At 46.4% G+C, this 17,556-nt stretch overlaps 1 protein-coding gene across 2 annotated transcripts in view; it reads right to left on the reverse strand.

Moving 5' to 3' along the window:
• Positions 1-17,556, reverse strand: part of LOC135525576 (nesprin-1-like) — a 223,133-nt gene that overhangs the window by 47,242 nt on the left and 158,335 nt on the right. For both annotated transcript variants that reach the window (XM_064953273.1, XM_064953274.1), the window contains 14 exons: positions 12,957-13,088; positions 12,556-12,752; positions 12,221-12,353; positions 11,809-11,991; positions 10,600-10,749; positions 9,214-9,390; positions 3,455-3,610; positions 3,074-3,229; positions 2,488-2,658; positions 2,208-2,341; positions 1,514-1,718; positions 1,069-1,251; positions 677-823; positions 238-392 (listed from right to left, as the gene is read on the reverse strand). In XM_064953273.1, coding sequence (XP_064809345.1) covers positions 238-392; positions 677-823; positions 1,069-1,251; positions 1,514-1,718; positions 2,208-2,341; positions 2,488-2,658; positions 3,074-3,229; positions 3,455-3,610; positions 9,214-9,390; positions 10,600-10,749; positions 11,809-11,991; positions 12,221-12,353; positions 12,556-12,752; positions 12,957-13,088 — 2,279 coding nt within the window. The remainder of the gene's footprint in view (positions 1-237; positions 393-676; positions 824-1,068; positions 1,252-1,513; positions 1,719-2,207; positions 2,342-2,487; positions 2,659-3,073; positions 3,230-3,454; positions 3,611-9,213; positions 9,391-10,599; positions 10,750-11,808; positions 11,992-12,220; positions 12,354-12,555; positions 12,753-12,956; positions 13,089-17,556) is intronic.

Below are 17,556 nucleotides of genomic sequence, written 5' to 3' on the forward strand. Positions count from 1 at the left end.
GACCCAAAAACCAAGTCATTGAAATAACTCAGGGCTCGATTCAGAGTTGAAATATGGGGAGCAATTCAGACTTTCGCTTAAATCATTAATTGACGTCAATGGGAGACAACATTCTAGTTAAGAATACAGTCAAAATACCTGCCCAATGTCATCAAATTATTTACTGAGCCAATCTTAATCTCTTTGAAAAAAGTTTTTGAAGTTATTTCATGTGATCAAAGTTTTTCATGAACTTACCTGAACCTCTCAGTGGTTTGGGCGTTGGCTGCAGACCAGCTACGGTTAAGGTTCTGCATGCGTTTGATCTCAATGTCGTTGAGAGGAAGCCTGTAGCCCAGCTCGTTGAGACGCTCCAGGTCATGAGCCATGCTACTGAATCTCAAGATCTGTCTCTGTAGGGGGAACAGCACAGAACAGCAGTCTCTCAGTAACATCAACATTTCCTTGAGACACTGCCTCTTTCTCAATTGTCTAACGATCCATCCTCTCCTTGTTTCCTCTCCTTCATTGCTCTGATTTGAAAGAACGGACCATGAAAAGGCTAGCCTAATGAGTTTCCACCATATTGTTTTCACCTGTCAAATATTTTCCAATCAGTGAAGATGAGAAAATGAAACAAGGAAATGAATTGAGAAGTCAGTATTGTGGCTAGATACTGTAGATCACAGTGACTTACCTTGAGTTCCTCCATTCGGTCCTGTATGATGGACAGGTCAGAAGAACGGTTGGGATCCTGGATCTTCAGAGCCTCTTCTCCCTCCACCATCCAGCGACCTAAGGAACCCAGCTGCTCACTGAAGGTCTCATAGTCCTGGACTCCCGTCTGCAGGAAAACAAGAGATGTATTTATTCAATCATCCTTTATTATATCCCATTAAGATATACACACATTGTTCAAGGGATCCCTGGTCAAAAGGCATGAACCAATGGCCAATGAAGCAACTGAAAAGTACATTCTTTAGAAGATCTCAGTAGCATGAGACACTAATGTCTCAAGGTCTTTGGGATCATAGAGTAAGCAACTGGTAGAATATATCAGGTGAATCAAGTCCTATAGGCCCCCTGTACCTGTAGTGTAGCGAGCTGTCTGCTGAGGGCCTGCTCCACAGTGGCCAGGCGCTGGGTCAGAGAAAGGTGGTCTGACTGGACGGCGGATGCTGTGGAGGTGTCCACCTGTTGCTTCAGCTGATCTCCTAGCTCCTGAATAACCTGTAGAGATGCCTTCACTGGAGCCTGGGCACGAAGCAACTCCTGGAGAAACACCACCGTACACCAAAACAGAACACATCTATTATCACAAAGCAATATGACCAAATGTCATTTAGTTTTCTGACAAGGATCATTGTTGATCATTGTTAAACCCTGAAACGTGCATCTGATTCACGTGTTCCAACAATAATTTTCATAGTGGGCCATATAAGCAAAAAGGCTTTAATATGAGTTGACAGTATATAGCTCCATGCTGAGTCCTGTGCGTGTGTAAAACGGTCAATCCAACACCATTCCTACTCACGCTGCAGTCTTGGATCCAGGTGGATACCTCCTCGTCTGTGATGTCCTTGGTGCAGGCGGTCTCCAGGAGTCGGTCAGCCTGCTCCTCTTGTAGCTGGACACTGGAGCTACTCTTTCCATACAGCTCCTTGTAGTGCTGCCACAGCTGTAGCAGGGCTTTGCTGCTCTTCAGACGCTCTGAGATCTCTTCCAGGAGACTGCTCCACCTGGACACAACATACATTGATGATCCACATCTTGGATCAATGGATCAATAAAATCTTATTGTTGTTGGATCAACTGATCATGGATGAGATTGCTCCACCTGAGCACAACACAGGTGGTTTGGAACGATGATCACATGACCTTGCCTGAGACCAGAACTTAAAAGTCACGGTTCTCACCCACTCATGTGTAACAGTATAATTTTAAACCGTCCCCTCGCCCATACCCGGGCGCGAACCCCGGACCCTCTGCACACATCAACAATAGTCACCCTCGAAGCGTCGTTACCCATCGCTCCACAAAAGCCGCGGTTTTGCTGCAGAGCAAGGGGAACTACTACTTCAAGGTCTCAGAGCAAGTGACGTCACTGATTGAAACGCTATTTAGCGCACACCGCTAACTAAGCTAGCCGTTTCACATCCGTTACACATGGACTGCTGGAAGATATGCACCCATTGTGGTCTTAAAGTGATTCAAATAAACAAACAAACCTAGCGTTGACATCCTTCAGGGTATTGTTGAGGGAGTCGGACACAGACGGGTGGCACTCATTCAGCAGCTGGTGTGTCACAGAGCCAAACTTCCTCAGACTGCCCTCCTGCTTCTCCAGTTCCTCCTGTAGGCTCTACACAACACAAGTCACAAACACATTAGCCCAAATTTCTCCCGAAGTGTGCACTCCTCCACTCCCCCTCAAAGATGTAGATAGAAGTGTTGGGCTACAGGGTAGACAGAAATACATTTGTAAAAGCCTGTTCATACTGATATTACCTGGAGACTCTCCACCTGTAGCTGTACAGCCTCCAGGGAGCCGGTGAGGAGGCGGAAACGGGACACAGAGTACCTCCCCTCCATCAGGTAGCCATTCATCTCCTCTGAGGACAACTTGTACAGACTCCACTGGTCCAGCACTGACATGAGGCTGATCTTCAGCTGGCCGATCTGGCGTGGAGCAGAGACGGAGTAGAACAATAGGGTTTACACTTAAAAAGTAGAACAATAGGGTTTACACTTAAAAAGTAGAACAATAGGGTTTACACTTAAAAAGTAGAACAATAGGGGTTTACACTTAAAAAGTAGAACAATAGGGTTTACACTTAAAAAGTAGAACAATAGGGTTTAGACTTAAAAAAATAGTCCACGGAGCTTAATACATTTTGCAGTTGTGTTTAGTGTTCTTCTGCAACAAGGGATCACCATAGTGAGTGAAGGGTAGTTATAATGGGGCAGTAGCTGAGTGTGTGGTTATAGGTGAGTATGGGGTACTTAGTGGCCTACATCTGTGATTATCACACATCTCATACAACTCACAGACCAATAATACATTATTTACACTCCATAAAATAGCTCCGCCTACCAGGTGGTCCAGGTTAGCCCAGGTGTGATTGACAGCTTGGAGCGTCTCCATGACGACAGCGCAGGCCTCGTCGGTTTTGTTCTGGATGAGGGCACAGGCCTGCTCCTCCACCCGCTCCACCTCACCCTCCTTCTCCTTCACCTTCTCCTCCATCTCCTGCAGAAGCAGTGGAAAGAGAGAGCAGAGCAACTACTTATTTAGTAGTTAAACTACTATCAGGGAGCAGAGAGCGGTTACAATCAACATGACAAAGATCAAGATTCTTAATTTTAAAAAATGCACATCCAAATTGAAACCCAAAGACATAATATATTGTAAATGTGCAAAAACAAGATAAGATTTATCTAATAAATCAATACAAAGTGCAGCGAATGTTCCTACCTGGCAGTCATTGAGAGCGTTCTGTACGGAGGTTAGGTCCTCTATCCTGGGTTTCCTCTTCAGCCTCCCCTCCTGCGTGAGCAGCCAGGTCTTCAGGCCCTGTATGTTGTTCTCATAGTTCAACCAGGCCTCCAGCAGAGTCTCCAGGAACTGGACCTGACCACGCAACACAGCACAGAGTCACATAATGTACTGAGACAATGAAATAATCCCTGAAACACATAACAGGCTTTGTTTGATCACAAGGCTTTGTCTGTCTCTCGCTGCTCAGAGCACCCAAGAGATTTAGTTCTGGGTACCAAGCTTACATCATCAATTATATAATACAATGAAAGCAGATTAATTCTACATTGACATAATTCAAAGAGCCACACAGTGAATGAGATGTCATACGTAAAGATATGCTATAATATGAGATTGTTTTTTTTATATGATTGTGGTGTAATAGCCAGGGGTTTAAGTTTAACCATGCTCTGGAATACCCATAATGTCATGTCTTGTTATGTCTGTTCCTGTCCTTTCTCTTCACTCTGTCTCTCTCTGCTGGTCTTTTTAGGTTACCTTCTCTGTCCCTCATTCTTCAGCTGTTCTACATCTCCCCTAACTAGCTCTTTCACTCCTTCCCACCTGTTCTCTCTTCCCCCTCTGATTAGGTCTCTATTTCTCTCTCTGTTCCTGCTACTTTCAGTGTCTGATTCTTGTTTGTGTTTTTGATGCCAGAAGCAAGCTGTCGTCGCGTTTGCTTCCACCTTGTCCTATCCTGTCGGAGTCTGCCTGGCAGGTGCATCCTGCATTATACTAACGTTCTTTTTGTTCCATTGACTACGTTGGAAGAGGATTTATGCCATTCCTGTTTTTCATTAAAGAACTCTGTTTTCTGTTAAAACCGCTTTTGGGTCTTCACTCAAGTACATAACAGAAGAATCAGACCAAGAATGGACCCAGCGGCTCCGGACCCTTTTCACTCCGCCGTCGAGATCCAGGGAGCGATGCTAGGCAGACACGAGGAGGAATTGTCTGCTGCTCGACATGCCGTTGAGACCCTGGCCGTCCAAGTCTCCGACCTCACAAGACAGGTTCACCAACTCCACCTTGATCCACCGCCCACTTCCAGGGTTTCCGAGTCTCCGGAGCCCAGGATCAACAACCCGCCGTGTTACTCTGGGGAGCCCACTGAGTGCCGCTCATTCCTCACTCAGTGTGATGTGGTGTTCTCTCTCCAGCCCAACACTTACTCCAGGAGCGCAGCCCGCATCGCCTACGTCATTTCTCTCCTTACCGGACGGGCGCGTGAGTGGGGCACGGCAGTCTGGGAGGCGAGGGCTGAGTGTATTAACCAGTATCAGGACTTTAAGGAGGAGATGATACGGGTTTTTGACCGTTCTGTTTTTGGGGAGGAGGCTTCCAGGGCCCTGTCTTCCCTATGTCAGGGGAATCGATCCATAACGGATTATTCTATTGAGTTTCGCACTCTCGCTGCCTCAAGTGACTGGAACGAGCCGGCTTTGCTCGCTCGTTTTCTGGAGGGTCTCCTCTCCTCGTCGAGGTTAAGGACGAGATCCTCTCCCGGGAGGTTCCTTCCAGTCTGGACTCCTTAATAGCTCTCGCTATTCGCATAGAGCGACGGTTTGATCTTCGTCGCCGAGCTCGTGGAAGGGAGCTCGCGTTCTCCGTTGCTCCCCTCTCCACATCACTGCCACCTGCCGCATCACTGCCACCCTCCTCCGCCGGCTCGGATGCTGAGCCTATGCAGCTGGGGGTATCCGCATCTCGGCCAAGGAGAAGGAACGGAGAATCACCAATCGCCTCTGTCTCTACTGCGGCTCCGCTGGTCATTTTGTCACCTCATGTCCAGTAAAAGCCAGAGCTCATCAGTAAGAGGAGGGCTACTGGTGAGCGCAACTACTCAGGCCTCTCCTTCTGGATCACGCACTACCTTTCCGGTCCATCTCCGCTGGCCCGGTTCATCTGCTTCCTGCAGTGCCTTGATAGACTCTGGGGCGGAGGGCTGTTTTATGGACGAGACCTGGGCTCGGGAACATGACATTCCTCTCAGACAGTTAGGGAGCCCACGGCCTTGTTCGCTTTAGATGGTAGTTCTCTCCCCAAGATTCAGCGTGAGACGCTGCCTTTAACCCTCACTGTTTCTGGTAATCATAGCGAAACCATTTCTTTTTTAATTTTTCGTTCACCTTTTACACCTGTTGTTTTGGGTCATCCCTGGCTAGTGCGCCATAACCCTTCTATTAATTGGTCTAGTAATACTATCCTATCCTGGAATGTTTCTTGTCATGTGACCTGTTTAATGTCTGCTATCCCTCCTGTTTCCTCTGTCTCTTCTTCACAGGAGGAGCCTGGCGATTTGACAGGGGTGCCGGAGGAGTATCACGATCTGCGCACGGTGTTCAGTCGTTCCAAGGCCACTTCTCTCCCTCCACACCGGTCGTATGACTGTAGTATTGATCTCCTTCCGGGAACTACTCCCCCGGGGTAGATTATACTCTCTGTCGGCTCCCGAACGTAAGGCTCTCGAGGATTATTTGTCGGTTTCGCTCGACGCCGGTACCATAGTCTCCTCCTCCTCTCCCGCCGGAGCGGGGTTTTTTTTTTGTTCAGAAGAAGGACGGGTCCCTGCGCCCATGCGTGGATTATCGAGGGCTGAATGACATAACAGTTAAGAATCGTTATCCGCTTCCTCTTATGTCTTCAGCCTTCGAGATCCTGCAGGGAGCCAAGTTTTTCACCAAATTGGACCTTCGTAACGCCTACCATCTCGTGCGCATCAGGGAGGGGGACGAGTGGAAGACGGCGTTTAACACTCCGTTAGGGCACTTTGAATACCGGGTTCTTCCTTTCGGCCTCGTTAACGCTCCAGCTGTCTTTCAGGCACTAGTTAACGACGTCCTGAGAGACATGCTGAACATTTTTGTTTTCGTTTACATGGACGATATCCTGATTTTTTCACCGTCTCTCTCGATTCATGTTCAGCACGTGCGACGCGTCCTCCAGCGCCTTTTGGAGAACTGTCTTTATGTGAAGGCTGAGAAGTGCACTTTTCATGCCGCCTCTGTCCCTTTTCTCGGTTCCGTTATTTCCGCTGAGGGCATTAAGATGGATCCCGCTAAGGTCCAGGCTGTCATTGATTGGCCCGTTCCTAAGTCACGCGTCGAGCTGCAGCGCTTTCTGGGCTTCGCTAATTTCTATCGTCGTTTCATCCGTAATTTCGGTCAGGTGGCAGCTCCCCTCACAGCCCTTACTTCTGTTAAGACGTGCTTTAAGTGGTCCGTTTCCGCCCAGGGAGCTTTTGATCTTCTTAAGAATCGTTTTACATCCGCACCTATTCTTGTTACACCTGACATCTCTAGTCAGTTTGTTGTTGAGGTTGACGCGTCAGAGGTGGGCGTGGGAGCCATTCTTTCTCAGCGCTCTCTCTCTGACGGCAAGGTCCATCCTTGCGCGTTTTTCTCTCATCGCTTATCGCCGTCAGAACGTAACTATGATGTTGGTAATCGCGAACTGCTCACCATCCGCTTAGCCCTAGGCGAATGGCGACAGTGGTTGGAGGGGGCGACCGTTCCTTTTGTCGTTTGGACTGACCATAGGAACCTTGAGTACATCCGTTCAGCCAAGCGACTTAATGCGCGTCAGGCTCGTTGGGCTCTGTTTTTCGCTCGTTTCGAGTTTGTTATTTCTTATCGTCCGGGCTCAAAAACACCAAGCCTGATGCTTTATCTCGTCTCTTCAGTTCTTCTGAGGTCTCCACCGACCCCGAGGGGATTCTCCCTGACGGGCGTGTCGTCGGGTTGACTGTCTGGGGAATTGAGAGGCAGGTAAAGCAAGCACTCGCTCACACTCCGTCGCCGCGAGCTTGTCCTAGGAACCTTCTGTTCGTTCCCGTTCCTACTCGTCCGGCCGTTCTTCAGTGGGCCCACTCTGCCAAGTTAGCCGGCCACCCCGGCGTTCGGGTACGCTCGCTTCCATTCGCCAGCGTTTCTGGTGGCCCACTCGGGAACGTGACGCGCGTCGATTTGTCGCCGCTTGTTCGGTCTGCGCGCAGACTAAATCTGGGAATTCTCCTCCTGCCGGCCGTCTCAGACCGCTTCCCATTCCCTCTCGACCGTGGTCTCACATCGCTTTAGATTTTATCACCGGACTGCCTTCATCAGCGGGGAAGACAGTTATTCTTACGGTTGTCGATAGATTCTCTAAGGCGGCTCATTTCATTCCTCTCGCTAAGCTCCCTTCTGCTAAGAGACGGCTCAGATCATTATCGAGAATGTTTTCCGAATTCATGGCCTTCCGTCTGACGTCGTTTCCGACAGAGGCCCGCAGTTCACGTCTCAATTTTGGAGGGAGTTTTGCCGTTTGATTGGGGCTTCCGTCAGTCTCTCGTCCGGCTTTCATCCCCAGTCTAACGGTCAAGCCGAACGGGCCAATCAGACTGTTGGTCGCATTTTACGCAGTCTTTCTTTTCGTAACCCTGCGTCTTGGTCAGAACAGCTCCCCTGGGCAGAGTACGCCCACAACTCGCTTCCCTCGTCTGCTACCGGTCTATCTCCTTTTCAGAGTAGCCTCGGGTACCAGCCTCCGCTGTTCTCTTCTCAGCTCGCCGAGTCCTGCGTCCCCTCCGCTCAGGCTTTTGTCCAGCGTTGCGAGCGCACCTGGAAGGGGGTCAGGTCGGCACTTTGCCGTAATAGGGCGCAGACTGTGAGGGCCGCTAATAAGCGTAGGACCAAGAGTCCTAGATATTGTTGCGGTCAGAGAGTATGGCTCTCCACTCAGAACCTTCCCCTTAAGACAGCTTCTCGCAAGTTGGCCCCGCGGTTCATTGGTCCGTTCCGTATTTCTCAGGTCATTAATCCTGTCGCAGTGCGACTTCTTCTCCCGCTATCTTCGTCGCGTTCACCCGGTCTTCCATGTCTCCTGTGTTAAGCCCGTTCTTCGCGCCCCGCTCGTCCCTCCCCCCATCCTTGTCGAGGGCGCACCCATCTACAGGGTTCGTAAGATTTTGGACATGCGCCCTCGGGGCCGTGGTCATCAGTACCTAGTGGATTGGGAGGGGTACGGTCCTGAGGAGAGGAGTTGGGTTCCCTCTCGGGACGTGCTGGACCGTTCGCTGATCGATGATTTCCTCCGTTGCCGCCAGGTTTCCTCCTCGAGTGCGCCAGGAGGCGCTCGGTGAGTGGGGGGTACTGTCATGTCTTGTTATGTCTGTTCCTGTCCTTTCTCTTCACTCTGTCTCTCTCTGCTGGTCTTTTTAGGTTACCTTCTCTGTCCCTCATTCTTCAGCTGTTCTACATCTCCCCTAACTAGCTCTTTCACTCCTTCCCACCTGTTCTCTCTTCCCCCTCTGATTAGGTCTCTATTTCTCTCTCTGTTCCTGCTACTTTCAGTGTCTGATTCTTGTTTGTGTTTTTGATGCCAGAAGCAAGCTGTCGTCGCGTTTGCTTCCACCTTGTCCTATCCTGTCGGAGTCTGCCTGGCAGGTGCATCCTGCATTATACTAACGTTCTTTTTGTTCCATTGACTACGTTGGAAGAGGATTTATGCCATTCCTGTTTTTCATTAAAGAACTCTGTTTTCTGTTAAAACCGCTTTTGGGTCTTCACTCAAGTACATAACACATAATGCATCAGGTTACATGTATGTTTATTCTCTTATGTGTGATCTTGTTGCCCAACTAATTTCCCTCTCTAACAAATAAAGTTGAAAGTAGACATTTTAAGTTGAGGTTGAAAGTGGTTTATTCTCTCTCTCACCCTCTCCGTGATGAGTCCCTGTAGTAACTGCCAGCGTCGGTTCATTACTCCCAGCTTCTCGGCAAAGTCTGTCTGGTCACTGCGTCTGCTCTCCACATCCTGATCACTGATCTGGAGCACAGACTGGTTCACAAAATACACCGTCAGCTGCTTACAGCGCACATCAACTCTGAAGCCCTGGGGAAGGAGAGAGAGAGAGACCAGGGAGAAGAAGAAGATTACTTTATTGTCCAACAGACATTTGTATCCTGCTTCATCTATTAGAGTGAGTATAAAGAGAGAAATGAATGATGATGAATGATGTATGATAGTCGGTTAGCTTTGGAACATTCTCAACACATTTAAGGAACTTGACAAAAAAAATGTCATTTTCTTAGCAAATCATTTTCTTAGCAAATCATTTTGTAATGTTCTAGGAACGTTCTCCAAATGGTTTGACATTGGGAATATTCTCAAATAGTTCCAAGAATGTTAAGAAACAGCGTTCTTCTGTGGGAATTTTAGTACTTCAGCATTACGTTCCCTACAGGTTTCCACATGGTTCTATTTAAGTTCATGTTCTCAGAACGTTCAGAGAACATTAAGAAACAATGTTCTTCAGCAGGAATTTCAGTAAGTTTTCTGCAGGTTTCCTCACAGTTCTACTTAAAGTCATGTTTTCAGAACATTAAGAAAACTTTCCATAAAAACCTCAAGAAAACATTAGTAACGTTCAAAGAACGTTCTAAGAATGTTATTTAAAAACATACATTTTGTTTTCAGCATCAACAAAACTCTCTCTAGCCTCTATCTTGTTAAGTGTGTTCAGGTGTGTTGGCCGTGACCACTAATTGGCGACACCTGATCTTAATGAGTGTTGTTTCCTCTGAAATGGGGTCTGTTCTTGCATGATTAATGCAGAAGCAAATTAATTTCCATGTGTGCTTGGCGTTCAAAACTGTTAACCCAAACTAAGCTAGCAGTGTTATTAAAAGTCTTATTGAAACATTCAGGGAAAGTTTTAAGGAAGTTCTTCAAAAACCTCCAATTAACCTTAACATGTTGTTCAAAAACATTCATAACATTCAGAGAATGTTCTCAGAATACAACTTATTTACCTTCAAATAACCTAGAATTTCCATTCTCAGAACATTAATAAACCCCCCATAGGAAAACTTTCAGGGAACCATAGTAAAAATGTTCTCAGAACCTCACTGCAACCTAAAAATGTACGCTCCTAGAACAGGCAAAATGATCACTTCCATTGTCAGAACGTTTAAAAACGTTCTGTTTTACCATTATGGAAACTTATGGCTTCGTTCTCAGAACCAATGAGAAACCAAAACGGTATGTTTCCACAACTTCCAAGGAACCAAATGTGCTAGCTGTGAGTTTTCTGTTCCTTACCTTGTATTTCTGTAGATAGTCCTGGATGACAGTCGACCCCACTGCTCCTTTCAGGTTCTCTTCGTCCTCTCCAATCACATTCTCCATCAGAGATATCCAGTTGACCAGCTCAGAGATGGCATGCCTAGAGGCCAACTTCTCCATTTGTAACTGAGGAAAAGAAACGGGCAAATAAACACAACTCCTCGTCAAACATCTCATTCCAAAATCAAGAGCATTAGTGAGGTCAGCACTGATGTTGGGCTATTAGGCCTGTCTCGCAGTCGGTGTTCCAATCCATCTCAAAGGTGTTTGATGGGGTTGAGGTCAGGCCAGTCAAGTTCTTCCACACCAATCTCGACAAACCATTTCTGTATGGACCTTGTTTCTGCACGGGGCGTTGTCATGCTGAAACAGGAAACGGTCTTCCCCAAACTGTTGCCACAAAGTTTAAAATAGTTTAAAATGTAATTGTATGCTGTAGCATTAAGATGGCCAAGCCCGAACCATGAAAAACAGCCACAGACCACTATTCCTCCTCCACCAAACTTTACAGTTGGCACTATACATTGGGACAGGTAGAATTCTCCCGGCATCTGCCAAACCCAGATTCGTCCATCGGACTGCCAGATGGTGAAACGTGATTCATCACTCCAGAGAACGCGTTTCCACTGCTCCAGAGTCCAATGGCGGCGAGCTTTACACTACTCCAGCCAACGCTTGGCATTGTGAATGCCGATTTTAGGCTCGGCCATGGAAACCCACTTCCTGAAGCACCCGATGAATAGTTATTGTGCTGACGTTGGTTCCAGAGGCTGTTTGGAACTTGGTAGTGAGTGTCGCAACCGAGGACGGATGATTTTTATACACTACACACTTCAGCCCTGGACAGTTCTGTGAGCTTGTGTGGCCTACCACTTCATGGCGGAGCTGTTTTTGCTCCTAGACGTTTCCACTTCAGAATAACAGCACTTACAGTTGACTGGGGCAGGTTTAGCAGGGCAGAAATTTGATGAACTGACTAGTTCGAAAAGTGGCATCCTATGACAGTGCCAAGTTGAAAGTCACTGAGCTCTTCAATAATGCCATTCTACTGCCAATGTTTGTCTATGAAGATTGCATGGCTGTGTGCTCGATTTTATACACCTGTCAGCAACAGGTGTGGATGCATGTGAGCAGCTTGGTCAACTGCGTGTGTGTGTGTGTGTGCAGATAAGCCTGTGTTAGTACCTGGTGTAGCTTCTCCTGCACCCCTGGGATGAGTGTGAGTAGTTGGGTCCACTCTGAGTCTATGCGGGCCAGGTCAGACCGCAGGGCTGCAGTTCCAACCCTCTTCAGCCTCAGAAGCTGGTTGCCCTCAGTCAGCACAGAATTCTTCAGAGATGAACGCGACTCCACCTCTTTACAGAAGTCCTGTGAACAGAGAATAGTGTAACGGTCAGTTTCACATTGAATATCAGGCTGTGTATACAGCTGGTTCCGGATGATGGTTCTCAAACCCCTTATAACTAAACTTTACCCTTACTCTAACCCCTCTAACCCTAACCCTACTCTTCACCTCTAACGTTAACCATTTGATCCAGATCAGTCGAATATCCACTTCCTCTAAGGTATCACCCACTCTTGTGATATGTTGACTCACCAGGAAGGTAGAGAGATGGTCCCTGCGGGTCTCCATCTCCTGTGGAACTACGACTGCCTGATTGTTCCAGAAGTCCAGACGTTCTAGAGCAGACTGCAGCCAGCCAATCAACTCTGATGACTCCTTCTGATACCTGGGCATCACATGGAGACAAACAGGCTTAGTGGGTGATATTCAACCCCCCACCAACATATTCACAGTACATACAGTGCAGACCTGGGTTCAAGTAGTAGCTAAAGTATTAGAAGGAAAACGAATACTATTTGAACCCATGTCTACATCACATCCAGTACACAGCACACCCTAAACAATATCCCTTGGGGTTCAGCCCTAACCTGGTCCAATGTTTGAGGATGGCCTCTAGTCTCTGCAGCTCCTTGTTGACCTTGGTAGTGTTGCTGAGCCAGTGTTCCCCTAGCACTGTGAGCTTTGTGTCCAGGCCAGGACAGCACACAGATAGCTGCAGCCTCTTCCCCTCCTCCAGCACCTGGCTCAGCTTGTGCTGGTGCTCCATCAGTCTGCCCTTCAGATTCTATGGAGAGAAGGAGTTAAACCAAGATGGGGGACATGAATGAAATAAATAATGTTATTGTACAGTATTCTTTCTGGTATTTATTAGGAAAATCTTGATTAAGATGATGACGCCACTGTAAATTGCCAGCTCAAACGTATATGACACAGTATATGAAAGTGCCAATGGCTTTCTGTAATAACTGCATAACATGGTCTACTAAACCTGATAGAGTGAACTCCTCTCAGTGAGGCTCTCCTCTGTCTCCTCCACCAGGCCCACTGTGGGGATGCTACCCTCCACTGCCTCCAACTGCATACACAGAGCCTGGAAGTCCGGCACCAGACGGCTCCAAGTCTGAAAACACACGTATAGAGGCAATTCCGTTATACTTGGGTTACACATATACAGAACCGTACTGTGCTGGCCTGGACATTGTCTTTTCACATTGTCCTTTCCAGTATGGTTACAGCAACTCTGGCAGATGCGTAACCAGGCCAACACAGTAGTGTGAAAAAGGTATTCCACCGATTTAAGTATGATAGTACATATACTACTTGTTAGAGCCGATTTGGACATATTTGCGTAAAAGACTGAACATATGGAGCTCCATGTATATTTGTGTAAATATATTAAATATTAATGTAAATGATGAAATATTAGGTACGTACCATTATGATTTATATTTACCTGATTTGAGATATATTCATTTGTTGTTTGTGTAACTCAGTTTTTGTCCCCCCCTCTTGCCTATTCATTGTATTGTGGTAAGTGTGTTAGGATAAAGGCAGGAAGTTGGGCCTTTGGGAGGAGGAGTCCTTGCTAGATGCGGGAGCGGTATAGTTTTTTGAACATACATCCATACATACATCCATACAGACAGGTCATAATATGTATTTTCCATATCAAGTATTCTCTGCTTTAAGTTGATTGGAGAATAATTTATTTGTTAGATATAAGAAGAATAAACATTTTTGTTGCACCATATCCCTGGATGTCATCGAATGTTTGGCCGTTTGGGAAACCTTGAGTGTGGACTGTATGCGTACCAAACAACCCCGCTTCAGGCTTGGGCAGTGGCTATGGTAAAGACAAAAGGAAGCCACTACAATCAAGTCAAAAAACTCCGTGAAGGATTACTATCGGAAGGAAATCTCCGGTTCGGACACACGCTGGATATTGTTGTATTTGTAATTGCATTCGGATCGCAAGGACAGCTCGCTTGGAAGGATTTGAACTCCTAGAATTCGCCAGCCGTGAGTAACCACTGCGAATGAATGAGCTGCCCTGTTCAATGCGATCGTTTGATCATGCATATTATGGAAGCGCAAACGTGCTTTTAATTGGAATGTTTGATCAACTTGGGAATGGAATTCAAAACACAGCGTTGTGAAAACAATTAAGAAGTTTAAGTTTGGGTAACACTGAGATCCTACGCACAATGTAGGTTAATCTTATGTCTAATATTTGGCCTCATGTGTAAATGCAATGCAACGAATGCAATCTAAGGATCTAAAGCCAACTGTGTGTTTAAACTTCATTAAAGGGACAACTGATAATGGGATGAAATGTTTAAAACGCATATAAAATGCCGAACTTGCACATGTGCAATTCAAAATGGGTCAATATGCTGAAATGGAGGACTGTTTTAAAGCATTAAAGGAGGTCTAAAGGGGCATTACGTTTAACAATCAAAAACCAACAACTATGTCATTGTAAATTGAGTGAACTAAAAGTGAATGATGGAGGATGAAATCCCAAATAAGACTCCACTGGAGAGGGCAGAGGAGCATCTAAATTCACTCTATGCAGCCCGGAGAGGCAAACTTGGAGTGTGTACACGTAAAATGAATGAAATAAAAGCCCTTCTTGTTGATGGAGGAAACATTGAAACTGTGGATGAGAGTCTTGAAGCATTTCATGCTGTTCTCAATGACTTTAAGAATGCTCATGATTCTGTGCTAGAGCTGGTCACAGAGGAGGAACACGAACAGGAGAGCATTAACTATTATCAACCAAGAATGAGAACTTATGAACATTTCCTGAAAGAGGTGGAAATTTGGAAAAAAGCTGAAATTGAGCCACAAACGCTCATTGAACCACATGACAGCATTTCCAATGTGTCAAAAACATCAAGTAAAACAAAGTATTCTAAGACTGCTTCCTCAGTGCCCTCCGCACGCCTAAAAGCTGAGGCAGAACGAGCAGCTCTACTAGCTCGCCAAGCATCATTACAGGACAAGCATGCATTGGAACTGGAGAAAGCTCAACTGGAACAACAGAAAGCTCAACTGAATGTTAGGATGGAAAAAATGGCACTGGAAACAGACATAGCAGCATATAATGCCAAACTGAAGGTCCTGGAGAGTGACTCAACTTCTCAATCCCATGTTGTGGCAGCCCATTTTCTAAGCCAAGAAGATGGAATGAACTCTTACTTTGAGAACCAGGAACCCGAGGTCTATAAGGAACCTGAACCATCACCTGTTGAGTTTGCTGCATTAGGTGCAGTTCCAAAGACCCCGCTACAAAGAGTTTTACAACCGACCACAAAGCCATCAAAACCTATTCAGAAAACAGCCATAAACCACACCCTTCAGCAGCCAACATCAAGGTCTAGCAATCAACACGGAATCAACACTGCGGGTATCAGCCATGATAACCTCTCTACTGTCATGCAAAGGCAGAATGAAATTGCTGACCTCCTTGTACTACAGCACAAACAGGCCACACTCCCTGTTAGGGAGATACCTATGTTTGACGGTGATCCTCTAAACTTTAGGCCATTTATGCGTGCATTTGAGCATGGTATAGAAGATAAGACAAGCAGTCACCAGGATAGGCTCTATTACCTGGAACAGTACACCTCTGGTCAGCCCAAGGATCTGGTCCGTAGTTGTCTGCATATGGAAGCCAGAAGAGGCTATGAAGAGGCTAAGAGGTTGTTAAAGGAACACTTTGGCAATGAAATCAAAGTCACCACTGCTTACATGGAAAAAGCTTGGAACTGGACAAACATCAAACCGGATGATGGAAAGGGACTGGGTGGCTATGCACTCTATCTTAGAGGATGCTGTAACGCTATGCAAGACTTACAGAACATGGAAGAGCTTAATCTTCCCTCCAACATAAAGTTGATCATGTCAAAACTTCCCTACAAACTAAGAGAGAAATGGAGGTCTATGGCATGTGATATTTTAGAGAGAAGCCACCTGAGGGCCCAGTTCAGTGACCTTGTGACATTCATGGAAAAACAGGCCAAAATACTGCAGGATCCTTTGTACGGAGATATCCAAGATCCCCTGATCAACAAAAGGTTTTTTAAAACCAAAACAGAAGCTGACTTTAAGCAGCAGTTCAAGTCCAAGAGTAGGGGAAGCAGCTTTGCCACTGCAGTGGCTGTAGTGGCAGATTGTGACCCTGAAAAACCTCTAAAAGAACAAACATTCAAAGTCAAGAAACCAGGCACCTACCCTTCTTATTCTCCCAGTATCTCATGTGTATTTTGCGCTGGTGAGCATTTCCTGGTCGACTGCCAACAGGTGAAGGCACAGCCACACGAAGCCAAGGTTGAGTTTCTGAGATCAAAAGGCCTTTGTTTTGGCTGTTTGATGAGAGGACACTTAAGCAAAGAATGTAAAAGAAGGATGACCTGTCAGAAATGTCAAAGAAAGCACCCCACGATCCTGCACATTGAAGGAAGAGAGAGATTTAGATCTCTGAAGGCCGAAACGAGGGGTGTAGCAGTAAAGCGGGAGGAGACTGTCAGCAGTGCTCTTGTTTCACTGGAAGCTGGTGAAGATACCGGGGCCGGTACAGATTGTGCACTTGCGATTGTGCCAGTTCAAGTAAAGATGGCAAATGGAAGCAGGTCTACGTTAACCTATGCATTTCTTGATTCTGGTAGCTCAGCAACATTTTGTACAGAGAGACTCATGAGGCAGTTGCAAGCTAAAGGCAGTGAGACTGAAATTCTGCTACGCACAATGGGGCAGGAAAGTCCTACCAAGAGCTTTGAGATATCTGGATTAGAGATTGGCAATGTGGAAGGTGACACATTTCTTGCATTACCAAAGGTCTACACCCAAAATAAGATCCCAGTGACAAGAGAAAATATTCCCACTCAGAAAGATCTCAAAAGGTGGCCATACCTGAAAGAGGTTCAGTTGAAGGAAATTGACGCCGACGTCGAACTCCTGATTGGCGTAAATGCTCCAAAGGCAATGGAACCCTGGAAAATCATAAATAGTCAAGGCAACGGACCGTATGCAGTGAAAACCCTCTTTGGATGGGTGATGAACGGTCCTCTTAACAATTGTACCATGGCAGAAGAATCTGGACATCCTACGGTGATGGCCAATCGTATCTCAATGGCCGACCTGGGGGTTCTTCTTGTAAATCAGTACAACCATGACTTCCCTGAGAGAGGGTATGAAGAGAAAAGTGAGATGTCAGCTGAGGATCGTAGGTTTATGGAAATCGTATCAAGCTCCATAACCCTCAAAGACCATCACTACTACTTACCGTTGCCCTTTCGCAAAAAAGATGTAGTCCTGCCAAACAATCGTGACATGGCAAAGCAGCGGGCTCTAAATATTATCAGGAAGTTCAAGAAGGACAAAGGTTACGCTGCAGAGTACAAAGGCTTCATGGAAGAGATGATAACAAAAGGTTACGCCGAGAAGGTACCACAAGAACAGCTCCTCAGAGAGAAAGGCAAGGTATGGTACATACCACATCATGGCGTTCACCATAAGCGCAAAGGAACGATACGAGTAGTGTTTGACTGTTCATCATCCTATAAAGGTACATCTCTTAACAGTGA

Source organism: Oncorhynchus masou, chromosome 32, assembly GCF_036934945.1.
Source record: "Oncorhynchus masou masou isolate Uvic2021 chromosome 32, UVic_Omas_1.1, whole genome shotgun sequence".
Taxonomy (NCBI): Eukaryota; Metazoa; Chordata; class Actinopteri; order Salmoniformes; family Salmonidae; genus Oncorhynchus; species Oncorhynchus masou.